A 16,331-nucleotide genomic window follows, 5' to 3' on the forward strand; every position below is an offset into this window, starting at 1 on the left:
GTGAGGCCGCGCAGAGGCTTCTGGGAAAACGGAGGAACGCGGCAGCCGCCCAGCCTTCCTGTAGGGGCCCAGTGGTTACTGGCCCTCTGGCGCAGGTTCCTTCAACTCCAGCGAAACTAGAGTTTTTTGGAAAAAACTTTTTCCTCGTCCAGAAAAAGGTTTAATTCAGCCCCTCCTCCTCCGTCTGAGCACTTAGGTTTCGCCTGTGGCTGCATGCTTAATTCAACTGGGCATGCAGGAGTAAAGGCGTTCCCTCCTTTGGGTGGGCCCAACACTTCCTCTGAGCGAGCTCTCCCTATCAGCACTGCATAAGGCCTTAGTAATGGAGTTTCAGGCCACCAGCACAGGCAGTCTTGTGAGGGGTTGGCCTCAGTGCAGGAAGGTCACAAAGAGGACTGAATGCACCTTAAAGTGACAAGGAGCTTCTCCCTGAGGAATCAACTTCAGTCCCCTGGGCCTGCAACTGACTGGGAAGCTATGGTAATTAAGAGGCCAACCAAGCCTCTGAAGATCCCGGGCTCTAGGAGGCTGCTTCTGGACGACAAACAGTCCCTTAGCCTGTGTCCAGGAGCCATCTCTAGACATCTGGGCATCCTTGTGGTTAAGGTAGAAGATTCCATAGGGGCTCTCCTTCTTGTGTCCTGGGCCTCAACTTGTTGCTGCACCAGACCAATCTGTTTCTTCTTCTTCTTCTTCTTCTTTTCTTTTTTCTTCTTTCTTCTTTCTTCCCCTTCTCCTCTTTTTTTTTTTTTTTTTTTTTTTTTAAAGACAGGGTCTGGCTTGTCACCCCGGCTGGAGTGGAGTGGTGCAATCATAGCTCACTGCAGCCTCAAACTCTGGGCTCAAGTGATCCTCCCACCTCTGTCTCCTGAGTAACTAAGACTACAGGCACATGCCACCATGCCCAGCTGATTTGTAAATTTTTTTATAGAGATGGGGTCTTGCTATGTTATCCCAGCTGGTCTTGAACTCTTGGCCTCACGTGATCTTCCTGCCTTGGCCTCCTAAATTCTTGGGACTACAGGTGTGAGCCACCTTGCCCAGCCTTGGTTCAACTTTTATGTAACAAAATTGTGAGTTGTTTTTCAGTTGCCATGAACCCTGAGGTCATGTAACCTGAGCATGCCTAGATGAACCAAGCATGCAGCCACAGGGGAAACCAAGTTCTCAGATCAAGGAGGAGGGACTGAATTAAGAAGTAGATATGGCATGGTAGGATCCAACCAGGTTGAGCTCTGGCTTCATCCCATAGCAGGATCCAGTCAGATCATGCCTCCCAGCATCACCTCATTACAAGATCCAATCAGATCACATCTCATTACCCTATGCTTATAAAAACCAAACCAAACCCCAGCTTAGGAAGACAGATTTGAGCATTTCCTCCTGTCTCCTTGCAATAAAGCTTTTCTTTTCCCAAAAGCCGGTGCCATGGTATTAGCCTCTACATTCATCAGGCAGTGAGCCCATTGACTGCTCGGTAGCAAACTCTTCTCTGTCGATTAGAGATATGTTGGAATTACCTCCCTTTCTCTCCATACCCTAGGTTGAACCATATGGCGACATCAGATGAGCATATTATGCACATAACAATAACCATCTTTTTATTCTAAAAAGTGGAAATATTTCATAACATTTAAAATGCAGTTTGGAGAGATAAAACTATGAAAAGCTTAAAGATTTTTCTGTAACACCTCAGTATTGTATGTGCGAATATAAGCACATATATATCCACAGTATTTTTGTAATATAATCACTGAATATTTTATTTAAAATCTGCTCACAGAAACATTTATGATAATCAATTTACTAGATAATTAATCATCAAAATCTAGCTTTCTAAAGAACAGATGGTAGGCATTCGTACCTGGTTTTACCTAGGGTTTTGAGTCATTGAATCAATATTTACTGAACACCTTAATCTGTATTAAGCACTGTAGTAGGTCCTGGGGATACAGAAGTGAATCAGAAATGGTCCTTCAGTTAAAGATCTCACAGCCTTGCTGCAGTATAAAGCAATTATCATCTTTCAACATTCTTTCTTTAGTCGTGTCCATAATATGCTGGCAGGCAGTCTCTAGTTTACAAGCCAGGCCTTTATGCTCCCCCCTCTCCCTTTGGGGGCTGTTGTGAAAAAATTCAGACTTCTTAAATGACATTTGGGAGGTCTAGAGCCTGGGGTGCCTTAGGCCCAGAAATGGAAGAAACATTGCAAAATGAAAATAGGTTAAACCAAAAGCTGGTCTGCCATTTGGTGGTCCTGTTCCCTAGAACTCTGTCTCACTATACTGAATTACATTCACTGATGTGTCATCAAGTAATTCCCATAGGTTTGTGGGAATTCATGTATCAGGTTTCAAACCAGAAATAAACTTTGATATGATTTCTTTAGCCAAAAGGGTCCTTAGAGATGATCTAGATGCCCCCTCATTTTGCCACTGAGGAAACCAGAGTGTAGGGAAGCTATTTAAAACAGATGATTGGCATAGGGAACATGGTTCTCCTGGCATCTGACTGCTGCACTTGTCATACTCCCATTCTTCCTAACACATGGCTGGGAGAAAAGTAGGGGGAGCAAAGAGAGGAGCTTGAATTCCTTGGTAGCAAGGGGAAGTGAAGGAACTAGAGACAGACTTGGTCTCTTTGATACTTCACCTGGAGTCAACCTATAAAGGAGGAAAGAAACGTGTCTCCTAAAAAGGATGAGACAGGGCAGAGATATCTCAAATTCAGTCATCTATCTCCCCCTACTCCACTTCCAAATCTGCAAACACCAGTGCAAGTGTTCAATCATGAGTGTTCAAACTTCTTCCATTTCCCCATTGCGCTGCTTCCATACCTAGACCCAGAACTCAGTAATCAGCATTTCATTTCAACACATGGTGGATTTGACTAGGCTTGGAACAGTCATGGAGATATTAACTTCCATGGGAAAACAAATGTCAAAGAGATTTCTGAATAAATCTTTTGGGAAAACAGCCAGTTTGTGGGTTTGAGATTCACTGGAGCCCAAAGTAAATCTTTTTGAATGATGTTTTCTTATGGAGTAACCCACTGAGCATCTTTGTGGTGCTATCCGTGAACTACGGGAATCCAACCGCAAACCAGTTTATTTTTGCTCGGATGACAAGAATGGAATAAATTACAGTGAGAGAGGAAATATACCTTCAGGTATTGCAGTCTTAATGCTATGCAACATAAGAAAAAGGACCAAGGGGATTTTCCTTAATAGGCATTTCTTTAGCATCTGCTATCAGCCAGAGCCGCACTGGGCATAAAACTTCAAGCAACTCAGTCTACGTGGGGGTGGGGCAAAAGGACCATCAACCAATCAACCACGTGGGAAGCTTCTCAGAGAAAAGGATGCTGGAATCTGAGTTTTAAAAGATGAGTGGTTGGAGTTAGGGGAATTAGAGGAAAGGGCATTCTAGGAGAAAGGGACTATATGTGTAAAGGCATGTAGGCACAAGAAAGTATGATGCTTTTAGGGAACTACAAAAGTAAGGATTGGAGCCGAGGCTCCATGGAGGAGGGAGTAGAAGAAATGCTAGTCCCTGTGTGCTGAACCAGCGAGTTTGAAGTTTATCCTGGAAACTATGGGAAGTCACTGAAGGACTATTAAGCAGGAAAGTGGCATTTTCAATCTACATTTTCAATTTAGAAAGATTGCCCTGGCTGAAATGTGGATGGCAAAATTTGAGGATGCTGGAATGGAAACATGAAGGCTAGTTAAGAAAGCACTGTAATATTCCAGACAAGAGATAAGGGTGGCACAAACTACACTAATAGCTGTGACAATAGGAAGGAATGGATGATAGCAAACATATGGAGAAGGCAGAATCTGCATATCTTGGACACAGCAGAATTCATTATTTTAAGAAATTGTATCCATTATTCTGAATATGAGTAAAAGACATGGAAATGATATTTTAAAGGCCACCATCATGGAAAATTTGAAGACAGTTATTTGTTATGTATTCATAAAAATGATTTAAATCCAGGAGATATCTGACAATAGCAAAAATTCCAACAGAGGCTTGGGCAAAGGAGCTTTTCTCTGGATGGACCATAATTCCTTGGAGTTTGTGGAACTTTAACAGAGGACGTAGAGTACGGATGTAAAGTATACTTATTGGTAATGCAGCTTGATACTATGTTTATCACAAGCAGTAACTGTGATTGATAATTACCAAATATACTCACATGAGGGTATTATATTATGCAAATATATAAAATAGTAATTATAAGCAACTTTGATAAATGAAAAATCTTTTATTTTTTACAAAAATTTTCATAAATGCATTTTATATTTAATATGCATGCTCTTATAACAAAGCAACTGAAAATGTAATTACAGTTAAGATACTTTTATGCATATTTAAAAAGTAATATTTTAATCCCCTCGATTTTTAAAAATTGAAAGTGGAATAAGCAATTCTTCAAAAAATATCCATTCTCCCCCATGCAACTGTTGTAATGATTTAACAAGGAAAATTAGAATAATCAGTCAAATGAATGTTTAAAAGCCACTGTCACCTCATGAAACCCTTTCCATTTGGTACCAAGTTTAGAAATGCTCACATTTCAAATATTTATCTACTGCCTCTGTGTTACAACCATTAATGTGTTCTAACTGAAGAGTTTCTCATTTGGGGTATTGACCTTACTTGAATGCTAACCCACTTCTTATTGCGGTTAATTGTAAATTCATAGCAAGTATTTTACTTGAGAGGAAATTCAGACTACTAGGATCCTTTTTTCTTTTCATGTAAATGCTTCCTTAAAATTAAAACCGGCAAGGAAATACAGCCAATTTATAGTTTACCAATTTTATATACGGTTATTCATTCTTTTTTTCCTGAGATATTAAGCACATTTGTAAGTAGTCTGTTTTCATGCAAAAATATATTTTCCCATTCTTCACATTCATTTTAAAGTATTTTATATTTTAAATAACTATATCGCATTTGTGCTTCATACATTTGGAAAATAAAGGATATTTCATTTTCTTTACTGCAGAAAAAGGAAAGGTTATTGGTTCTTTGATAGGTAATACAATCAAATTAAGTGCTGATTTCAAGTTGCTAAAACATTACCTGATTGGAAAAAAATCCAATGGAAAGTTCTATTTTTTCTCATACTTGTAGTTTTAACTACATGTAGAATGAAAGCATAACTTGCATAAATGAAGGAGACATAAAATGTTTAATCCTTGGATTTCTGAGTTTATGAGTTCCTAATACATGGGGCTAGGCCTACACACTATACCTGACCAGAGTCTCGTCTCCCATTTGCAAGGGAAGTCTCAATATTATATAAAGACATCTTCCACAGCAAAAGGAAAAACAGATTTGGTATATATTTTATAATATACACAAAAGGATCTGTTTGCAAAATATGAGAATTACTAATACATTTGAATAACAGATAAAAAGGCCAAACATTTAAGAACATATTTACACTTAAGGAAGTGATTATCTGTTATACTTCTAGGCTTAAATAGATCCAATGCCCAATATGAATGTGACCATCATAAGTACATCACCTTTTTCTATCTCTGTTAATGAGAAATACAGATTTTTTTCTCCTCCAGAATAAAGTTGGGAAATCTGAAGCAAGAAGGATTTTTCCACCAATACATAGGGTTTCATTTCTCATTTCTTACAAAATTAAGTGGCATTAAACAGAGAAATGGATAAATGTACATGCAAGATATTTAGGGTACACTATTTACTTTTCTCAGCACATCTGAACTAACCCGTTTATTGGCCCAAGTGTGATGATTTCCACATAGACCTGGAAATCTAGAAATATAAGATCTTTTAAGTGGCAAAAAGAAGAAACCTTGTTTGTTGCTTTTTTTTTTTTTCTTTTTTTTTGAGACGGAGTCTCGTTCTGTTGCCCAGGCTGGAGTACAGTGGCAGGATCTCGGCTCACTGCAAGCTCCGCCTCCCAGGTTCATGCCATTCTCCTGCCTCAGCCTCCCGAGACGCTGGGACTACAGGCGCCCGCCACAACGCCCGGCTAATTTTTTGTATTTTTTTAGTAGAGACAGGGTTTCACTGTGTTAGCCAGGATGGTCTCGATCTCCTGACCTTGTGATCTGCCCGCCTCGGCCTCTCAAAGTGCTGGGATTACAGGCATGAGCCACCGCGCCCAGCCAAAAAGAAGAAATATTAAGTTGTCCATAATCTGTTATATCTAACTATTATAAAGTATAAATAAAACAAAATAAGTTTTACATTACTTGTTTATGTCACATTGTTCAAAATTCTTTTGGGCTTAAAGCCAACTATGAATTTTAGTTGAGTAGGAGGACAATGGGAAACAGATTCTTTTTTTGTTGTTATTGAAATGTAAGCAACTTGCCCTTAAAATAGTATGAATATCCAGTTCAGGTAACAATTTTCACTTTTAATTCGTCAAATATATATTAAATATAAAAATCTAATGCTGTACAGATGTGACTTTGGACATTTTAAGTATTAGTTTTTTCATAAACGCCTTTAAAAATCAGTGTGTATAGAACTAGCTCATTTCTTAACTGTCAAATTTAGAAGTGCAACAGTGGGTCTTCAGAGAGAATATGCCCAAGAAAAACTGGATAAAAAGACTGGGTAAATACATCAAATGAAACAGTGATTCACTTTTGACAAGACTGAAATATAAGTATATAATCACTGATGCATATTTATTCAGTAGGCCCATGTGATTATGTGGTTTTTAACTAACAGCATTTATTTTTGCAAACTGCTTGGCATTCCTCCAAGGGAAAGGAGCTTCTAGACTACAAACACTGAGCACATACATTTTAAATTGACACACGAATTGCATATGGATTGTTGATATGCTTTTAGAGTCTTGTCTCTACAGAAGAAAAACACCTTCCTGGGGTCCATGCCTTTTTCAGAGGCACAATCTATAGCTTGGAACTTAATTGCTGTCCATGGTATCTGGACTTTAATTATAAGAAATTGTTGACACCCCAATACAGGGTGCATCTAAATACATAATGCAAGAAAGGAGGTTTTAGTGGTTAAACTTCGGCACACTTAAAGATTTTAGGAATGGAATTATGCCATTAGGCAGTATTTCTTTGTCTATGGACTTAAAAAGTTTTCTTGGGGCATTTTAAAGAGGTTTATCAAAGTTATATTGTTGAAAAACTATTTTCCCTAGAAATAATGTCCCCTCCTTCCCACCTTCTGCCTTGATATTCTTACTGGAAAAAAAGTGAAATTGTTCAGAATTACAACCATATAGGGTTTCCAGGCATAGCATGGGCACATTGGGAATGGAAGACTAGAAGACCCCAGCAAGGAATGTAGGTACATTAATAGCTGCCTACCCTGAGAAATAACTCTGAGTTTCTTCTCCCAAGTCTTCCTCAAGGATCCATTCATTGTAGAGTCAACAGATGTCTTTTAGAATTCATTATAATAAGAAGTCCATGAACATACACACACTATCCTTGAATAGTTTTACATTATATTTTTTCTAGGTAGTTCCTGAATACTTTAATGAGCTTAATAAATGATAAAATGTATTGAAAGGTCTTTGTAAGTTACTATATAAATATGACATGTGTTTTAATAATGTCTGAATTTGGCTGGGAACAATGGCTCATGCCTGTAATCCTAGCACTTAGGGAGGCCAAGGCGGGAGGATCCCTTGAGCTCAGGAGTTTGAGACCAGCCTGAGCAAAATCTCTAAAAAAAAAAATTTCTATTAGCCAGGTGTGGTGGCATGTGCCTGTAGTCTCAGCTACTTGGGAGGTGAGACAGGAGGATCACTCGAGCCCAGGAAATGGAGACTGCAATGAGCCATGATTGAGCCACTGCACTCCAGCCTAGGTGACAGAGCAGACCCTGTCTCAAAACAAAAAGGAAAAAAAGAATTTCTGAATTTTCATTTTTCATGAATGAAAGTAAAAATCAGAGAGAAAATTTTCACATGTGACAATATGGATTGTCATGTTTAAAGACTCTGAAGTTACGTAGACTATGAGTTATCATGTTTTGTTTTAGCATGATTTTATACACCTAGCTTTAATTTTTGAAGTCTGATTTAATTGTGATTTTGACAATCAGTTACTGAATGAGGTAGTCCACATTGCCTAGATATTTGCTGCATCTGGTTACTGATTCACAAATAATTAAGTAGAATATATCACTTATGTTTTTCCTTTATGTTTAATAGTTCTGTGAACATTGACAATATATTACTTTTAGTGGTACACAGTTCTTGAGAAAATGTCTTGATTTTTACATTGCCATTTGTGATATTTTTAGCAGCCCACCACAATATCATTTTAATAATAAAAATAAAGTATACTCATTGATGATAGAGAAAATATTGTTAAAGACCTCTTGGGACAGGAAAAGGCTCAGTCATAAAATCAGATGCTTATTCATTTTCAGCTGTGTCATTTTGACTCATTACTTTCAAGAATAACTATAATATTGCTACACAGTTCATTACACTGAGAAGAACTTTCCTTGAACTTCACATGGAGATTGAGTAAAGCTCTTCTATTTGTTTTTTGAAGTACTCTCTCAGCTCAGGTCTCTTAGCTTTTAGTGTTGGTGTCAGCAAGCCATTTTGAACTGAGAACATGTCAGAATGGATGTGAATGGCTTTAACCTAAAAACCAAATGCAGAATACATCTTTAACAGGAATAGAACACAGTATTTATAGTATACATGGTAAAAAGCAAACAGGCACATGAGAGTAGATATATTGACATACAGACATTATGCTAAGTCAAAATTATGTTGAGAACATTTCAGCCTATTTTACGTATCTAAAAGCCAACTTTTTTCCTTCCTATTCATTCATTTAGCCAGTCAACAGAAATGAATTAGTTGCTTACTCTATGCCAGGCACTGAGGATACAAAGGAATCATGAACGCCTCTGCCCTTAGGGAGCACACATTCATGTCCAGTAGTGGAGACAGAGAAACACGGGGCAATTATCAGTATGGTATGCATGAGATAAAGGGCACCCATCTCAGGCATAGGAGGGCAGAGGGAGAGACAGTCAGGGAAGACTTCCCAAATCAGACGGATGTTAAACAATGGGTTATAGTTAACCAGCAAACGGGGAAAAGTGGGTGGAGAAGGGCATTATAGGCAGAGGCAACACCAAAACAAAGCCATGGGAGTGAGAAATGTCAGAGTGTGAAAAGGGAACTCTAAGTGGTTTCTTGTTACATAAAGTAAGAGGCAAAGAGTGTGAGGGATGAAGCTAAAGTGGTAGATGAGCCAGTTTATGGAGGAGCTCAAATTTTATTCCAAATACAATAGTAAGATACTGAAGGTTTTTAGTTAGGGCAATGGCATGGCTGAATACACATTTTGGAAAAATCTCTCCAAGAGAAATGGGAAGATTGTTTTTGAGGGGATTTCTAGGATATCCAATTTAAATAGCTAGAAATCTTGCCTAAAGATGGGCATCATCTTTATGGTATCATCTATGGCTAAAGATAGGTATCATCTTAAATAGCTGGAAATTTTGGCTAAAGATGTGTATGATCAAGTGTTTCAAAATCAGATATGGTTATTGTAAAAAGGGTTTTGTTTGAAAACTCTCTCAGTATGCTTGACATTCAAAGAAGCACAGATTCAATAAGGAATAGGGCTGCTGTTCTTTGTACCCTATAGAATATACATTTTTCCTAATTTGTTGTTACAAAACATAAACCATCCTAGGAGACCCAATATTTATTGGAAACAGGTCCCAAGGGAGACGTTTTTAAACCATAGTGCACTGAGAACTAGGTGATCTGCAGAGGCCACTGCTGGGGATGGTATAGAAGTGGGCTTTAGATAGGTAAGGGTAGAAAGGAAATGGAGAAGGGTGGGAAGATGAGGTGAGGTGCTTAGGAGGAAAAGTGTGTGTGTAGAAGCTCTGGCTCAAGCCCTAAACCAACCTGAGTAGCACTGCTCTTATGTTTTGTGCATGCTCAATTTTTATATAAGATGTCATCTAAGTTCTACTTAAATAAGTTTGGAAATCACCATTTGATGACAAAATTAATTAGCTTAAAGAAAACATTAACACAATCAAAATAAAATTTAATCTTAGTTACAGGGATTTAATGCAGTAGTAACTAACCTTTACTGTCAAAATGAAAAACTAAAAAATTGACAGTACTAATATCCTTAACTTTTCAAAAAAAAATTCTTTCTGTAGAAGCACTATCACATGAAGACTTCTGGTAAGTGCAAACCATCTATCCACTTTCTTTTGTTATTAAAATTAATAATATGCTTTTAAAAAGGAGATACAAATGCCAAGATATAATTTCTCAGTGTTGTAGCCTGGGTTTCGGCTTGTCTGCATTCCTAACAGCATGTGGAGAACATTGTATAATTGGGACAAGAGTCTATGTTCAGTATGGGAACTTGGGGTGAGTATCTTTGAAAAGCCAGCAGTGACAAGCAGAAACTACTAAAAAATACAGTACTGGAAATATAGATTTCATAAGGAGAGGTATATAATGTCATTTATATGGTTAAGTAGAAATGTAAAAGAAAACATTATGATCTTAGGAAGAAAGAACAGCATCAACAGGTAGATTTGGAATATTGCCAATCCAGCTACCTCCCCAAACCTAAATGGCTGAGTGGGACATCTGCAGCTCTATGTGGCTGTCTACAAAATAGTTCTGCCTGAGAAGAGGCTATATCATTAAATGCAGCCTTGCAGAAGCCCAAGCAATATGACAGCCTGCTCTGGGCTCACCTTTCAGTCCCTCAGTGAGCAGGTTGGAGCGGCACTGCTGCTAGGCTGCCAGTCCCTGGTCTGGTCTGACCTACGGCCCTTGGACTATTTAAATCCTTCTATGAAAATACCTATACAACCTGCTTGAGTGACTAAAAATTATAGGCAGTAAGTGGAAAAAAATGAGTCAGCCAGTTGTTTAACTGACACTGACTTTAACTATGGGCCGCAAACCTATAGTATTTTTTAGAAGTGAATCAATGATAAAAGCACATGTTCATTTTTTATAATAATTATTTTCTCCTAAAGCCAAACTGTCCAATTGTGAACTTTTTTAAAAAGGGTATGAGAGTCCTTATTCTCTCTTTATGCCACACACTTCATGAAACTGGAATTTCCATTTTTTAATTAGCAAAGTTTTTGTTGGGAAAAGAAAAAGGGAGATGCCTAATGTTAGCTTCCCTTCCTGAAACCATACTCTTTTCACTGAAAAGAGATGCTATAGGATTTTTAAAAATAATTCAGAAATACTATAACATTTAAATATGGCCTTGGAATAAAATTCCTCAACATTGTCCATTTATGCCAACTCATAAAAGCACAAACTTCATAATTTTAGAGACATAGTATTTTAAGTTTTTCAGTAGTCTTAATGAAATCCTTTAACACAATATTGCTTGTAGATAATAAACACAGAGTGAATAATTTAGAACAGGAGAGATAAAGTAAAAAAAAAAACAATTACATGAGTTAGGGAAATGCTCATTTTCTTATTTAAAGGCAAATTGGTTAGGTAAGTATTCATTTCAATGACAGGAAATACAATAAAATATTTTTAGTAAGTGCTTAATTAGTCAGAAATTGAAAAATCTATCAAGTGTCAAAGTTCACATTGTATTGCCTATGCAAATTAATAAGGCATATAAATGTCAAACAAATGGTTAAATCATGGTTAAGTATGCTCAAATACTGCCCAGCCATCTACTCATTAAAATATATCTTCCAAAGATCTCCATAAATTAATAATGGTTGGCCTAGTTCTAGGAATTGTCTGTTCTTGGAAATTAAATTACATCATTTGTTTTTCTAATTCAAGGTTTAATTCAGATCAACCAAGTCCAGTAAGTCTGAACTCCTAAAGCTTTTGTTGAATGACTTAAACTTTGGATATTGAACTTGAATTCGTTATTTGTGTGTGTATGTGTGTGTTTAATTAGAGTTATGCCTTAATTGGCCATTATTTTTGAGGAAGAGGGAAAAGGACAAGCTGACAATGGATTATGGATTAACTGAAATAATTTATGTTGAGCTTTGGATCACAACTGAGAGCACACCTTCCTCAGGCATGAGGCCTGGTTTTTGCTTTCCTGTGGTCAGCTGAGGGCACACACTGGCTATGGTAGGGAGGATGTCATAGACCAACAAAGAGGAGCATCAGAACAGAGAAAATCAAAAGGCGACAGCCTTGGCAATAAAACTAAAGGCCTCTGAGATCCCACATGACTTCTCTGTATTTGAGGTTACCATGGTGAGGGCAGATTATTAGAGCAGAAACTCTGCGAAAGGCATGTGGAAAGTCAAGAACTCGTCTCCTCTCAGTGAAAGCTCTAACCAGAGCAATGGTTAACACTGGAAACTTAACTAAAGGTCTCTTTTAAGCATAATCTTAAGAGTTGGTATTTTTTTCCATGAAGAGGAATCTGGGTGTCATGATACTCTGTGTGCCCTGGTACAGGTCCCGCATCCAAACACCAGCAGGGGGCGTGAAGGCCTTGTGAATGCACCAGGATGTCTGCGGGAACTGCAGCTTAGGCTGCAGCCAGCCCTTCAAATCCACGTAGGCCCAGACCAGCCAGGCCTACGACCACTCATTTGTGGTCTCTGGTCTACATGATCACAGAGGATCCCATCACACAACTCCCCACTGAGGAAGGGCAATGAAGTCAGTTCATATGCCAAAATTGACCTTTTTCTTTTAGAAAGATAAATGTAACTTGCCTGAATGCCTCAGATTCCATACTTTTAAAAAATATTTATTTACCCAGGCCTAAATTGCCCTAAAACATACTGACAGTTGAGGGTAAAGCAGTGTTTCTCAAAATGGATTAATGTAAAGATCTATTTTTAAAGAAAAACAGTATTTTTAGACCCTGAAACTATGCTTAGATTTCCATAGTTTGAAACTAAAAAATAAAAATTTTAATCCATGAAAATGTTTTTTTAATTGCAAATTAAAGCACTATAAGAGTTTTATATTTTAAACTGGTTTTAAATGTTTTTAGGTTATTAAGCGAACATACAAAATTTAAAGATTCTTGTCAAACTTGAAGACCTCTGTCACTAAATTTGGGGTAACAAACTTGTATGAAAAACAATTATTTTAATGAAATGTTTATCTTATGAAAAACAATTATTTTAAATATAAGGAAATTTTAAAAATCAGTATATTAATATTTTTCCATTTGAAGCATTTTTCTCTTTGAATTTTTGACAAAAGAGGATGTATAAATGGTATATATAAGTCAGAGTAAGTATGCTTATGAGCTCAATTACAGTAAGAACCCAACCTTGCAGAAAAAAAAAAAGTCTTGGAGGACTGCTGTGTCCTCTCCCAAAGCATTCTGTTTCCTCCTCTTTACAGAGGGCATGCTGGGCTGACAGATCACTGGCCCGAGGAGACCAATCTTTCCAGTGTCCTCCTAACAAGTAAACTTGTCTGCTGAAGCGAAGAAGACAGTCCCCACAAAAATAAAAATAAGATAGGACTGTCGTCTTCAGTAATGCAGGAAGCTTGGAAGACAGATCATGTACACATGATTTACTAGTGACAGCTAGGGTATTATTTCAGCCTTATGACAGTTTGTAATTATAAGGATGGGCGCAATCTCTTTTGACATGTGACCTATTCTGGTTCAGGAGGCAGCTTGGAACAGGCCTTCAGGGGTCCATTGGTACACAGCCTGCTGGCGGGCCACACCATGAAAAGTCAGGAATCTAGGTCAGGGTCACCATGGGTTAATTTAATTTTCATCACTGCCTAAAGGGTTGTAACGAGTATGGGGAAGGTAACAGTTACCTGCTCAAAAGAATGGAGTCCACTTTCTTTTCCTAACCTCACCATATCTTCCAAAATGGCTTTCTTCAGATCCTGAATCAAACCATATGAGAAAAATTACAAGACAAGAACACATTTCAAAATGGAGGTGGAGGAAACAACACTTTTGGGTAAAGTGCAACTGATGATTGTGCCAACATGTGCTAACCCACAGCCCGCAACTGAGGCTGATACTCCCTGGCAACACTCCAATTACCACCTCTCATCTGGCAAGTAAGTACCTGAAATGGCCAAAGGAGTGACCATGAATGGGCTAAGGGACCACTCAATTTTTTTTTTAAAGCAGGCTTTTGGTCAGCCTGGTGAGTCTTGCTACCCCTAGATGAGCCCAGGGCCCAGGGTCCAGTAGGAGAGGGAGGGTCTATGGCTACTACTAAGAAATGGACCATGTGACTCAAGGGGCTACACTGAGTCACAGCACGGCGACCTCCTCCACAGAGTTCTAGATGTGCCATTAGAAAGTTTCAGGAAGGTGTGAGTAGCTAATGCTCTAAGCAGGAAGAATTGTGCTACTTTTTCTATTCCATGACTAGCTGTCTACACCCAGCAGATACAAAATCCACCTTACATCTGAAGGAGCATGGCAGGTGAGTCAGAAAGCCTATGCTCACATCTGACTCTGCTGCTAACCAGCTATGTGACCTTGGGCAAGTTACCACCCTCCCTGGACTCTCCTCTAAGCCACAAAGCAACAGGGCTGGATAAGCTTTCTGTGATGTCTCCTGGCTTAAAATCCAAACGTTTGTCAATCTTTCTAAGAATAAATATGAGTTTCTTCAGTAACAAAAAGACAAATCTCTGGTTTAGAATCCCTACTATATATAAAGTAATGTTAGAAATTTCGTACGAGCTCGAATTTCACTGGTCTACAACTTTTCTGTCTTCTCATTATGTGGTATCATAAAACATTCAGTAACCTTTCAGGAGACAGCCCTAAGATACCAACCTTATTTGTGCAGAGATCTGCATATGTTCCTTCAATTCCTCTCTTCTGGGCCCAGGAGGGCATAACTTCAGGGTCAGGCACAACAATGCCTACCAAAAAGGCCTGTAGTGCTCACCAAAGGAGAACACAGTCATGACAAATGCATTTAAAGTGGTTATTTGTGGTCCAGCATTAAAATTCTCAGACTCCACCTTTTTCAAAAACTAAGTATATGTTTATAAAACATTTGTTGATGTCATGAAATCTTTCTGCCAATATATCATACCATTCATTTTCTGATATATTCCCCTAGTTTTATATGAAAAAATAAGGACACTAAGACTCAGTAAAGTTAGACTGATATGCACCTTTGATTCTCATGCCAATCTCAAATCAGCACATTTTTAGGAGGCTGAGCAAACAACTCTCTGATCCAAATTCTCTGAACCAAAATGTTTCCCAGGATTACCAAACCACGTTGAAATGGTTTCATTAATACGATCTTCATTCATGAAAGACTTCTTCATTTTGTTTATTTTTTTCTTTTGAGACAAGGTTTCACTCTGTTGCCTAGGCAGGAGTTCAGAGGCTCACTGCAGCCTCGACCTCCTGAGCCCAAGTGATCGTCCCATCTCAACCTCCCGAGTAGCTGGGACTACAGGTGCATGCCACCACATGTAGCTAATTTTTGTATTTTTTGTAGAGATAGGGTTTTACCATGTTTCCCAGGCTGGTCTTGAACTTCCGGGCTCAAGTGATCCTCCTGCCTCGGTCTCCCAAAGTGTTGGGATTACAGGCGTGAACCACCATGCCAGGCGTATTTTGATTTTTAAAGCATTTCTTCAAAAATAATTTCATAATATTTATAGAAATGCAATGATAGTACAGAATATATTTGATATCAGGCAGGGCATGGTGGCTTATGCCTGTAATCCCAGCACTTTGGGAGGCTGAGGCGGGCACAACACTTGAGGTCAGGAATTCAAGACCAGCCTGGCCAATGTGGTGAAACCCTGTCTCTACTAAAAATAAAAAAAAAAAAATTATCCAGGCGTGGTGGTGGGCGCCTGTAGTCCCAGCTACTCGGGAGTCTGAGGCAAGGGAATCACTTGAACCCTGGGGGTCGAGGCTGCAGTGAGCCGAGATTGTGCCACTGCACTCCAGCCTGGGTGACAGAGTGAATATATTTGATATCTTAGATATCATAGAATATACTCATGATCTTTCTGACTTTAAATCTAAATAATATTGAAAGGAAAATAAGTATAAAAATCCTCCAAATAACTGAATCCTAGTAACCTATATTAGTATTAGTACCATTAGTACATTTTTTTGCAGTACTCATTAATTTGTAAAGTTCATTTGCATATTAAAAAAATCAAAACAGGCCAGGTGTGATGGCTCATGCCTCTAATCCCAGCACTCTGGGAGGCTGAGGCAGGAGGAGAATCACTCGAACTCAGGAGTTCGAGACTAGCCTGGGCAACATAGTAAGACCTTGTCTCTACTAAAAATTAAAAAAAAAAAATAGCTGGGCATGGTGGTGTGCACCTGTAGTCCCAGCTAT

At 38.4% G+C, this 16,331-nt stretch overlaps 1 protein-coding gene across 7 annotated transcripts in view; it reads right to left on the reverse strand.

Moving 5' to 3' along the window:
* Positions 1-4,249: 4,249 nt before the first annotated feature.
* Positions 4,250-16,331, reverse strand: part of ACSL6 (acyl-CoA synthetase long chain family member 6) — a 62,122-nt gene continuing 50,040 nt past the window's right edge. For all 7 annotated transcript variants that reach the window (XM_055386563.2, XM_055386562.2, XM_055386566.2 and 4 more), the window contains 3 exons: positions 14,786-14,887; positions 13,801-13,872; positions 4,250-8,640 (listed from right to left, as the gene is read on the reverse strand). In XM_055386563.2, the coding sequence (XP_055242538.2) occupies positions 8,503-8,640; positions 13,801-13,872; positions 14,786-14,887 (312 nt within the window). In that variant the 3' untranslated portion in view covers positions 4,250-8,502. The remainder of the gene's footprint in view (positions 8,641-13,800; positions 13,873-14,785; positions 14,888-16,331) is intronic.

The sequence above is a fragment of the Gorilla gorilla genome, chromosome 4 (assembly GCF_029281585.2).
Source record: "Gorilla gorilla gorilla isolate KB3781 chromosome 4, NHGRI_mGorGor1-v2.1_pri, whole genome shotgun sequence".
NCBI lineage: Eukaryota > Metazoa > Chordata > Mammalia > Primates > Hominidae > Gorilla > Gorilla gorilla.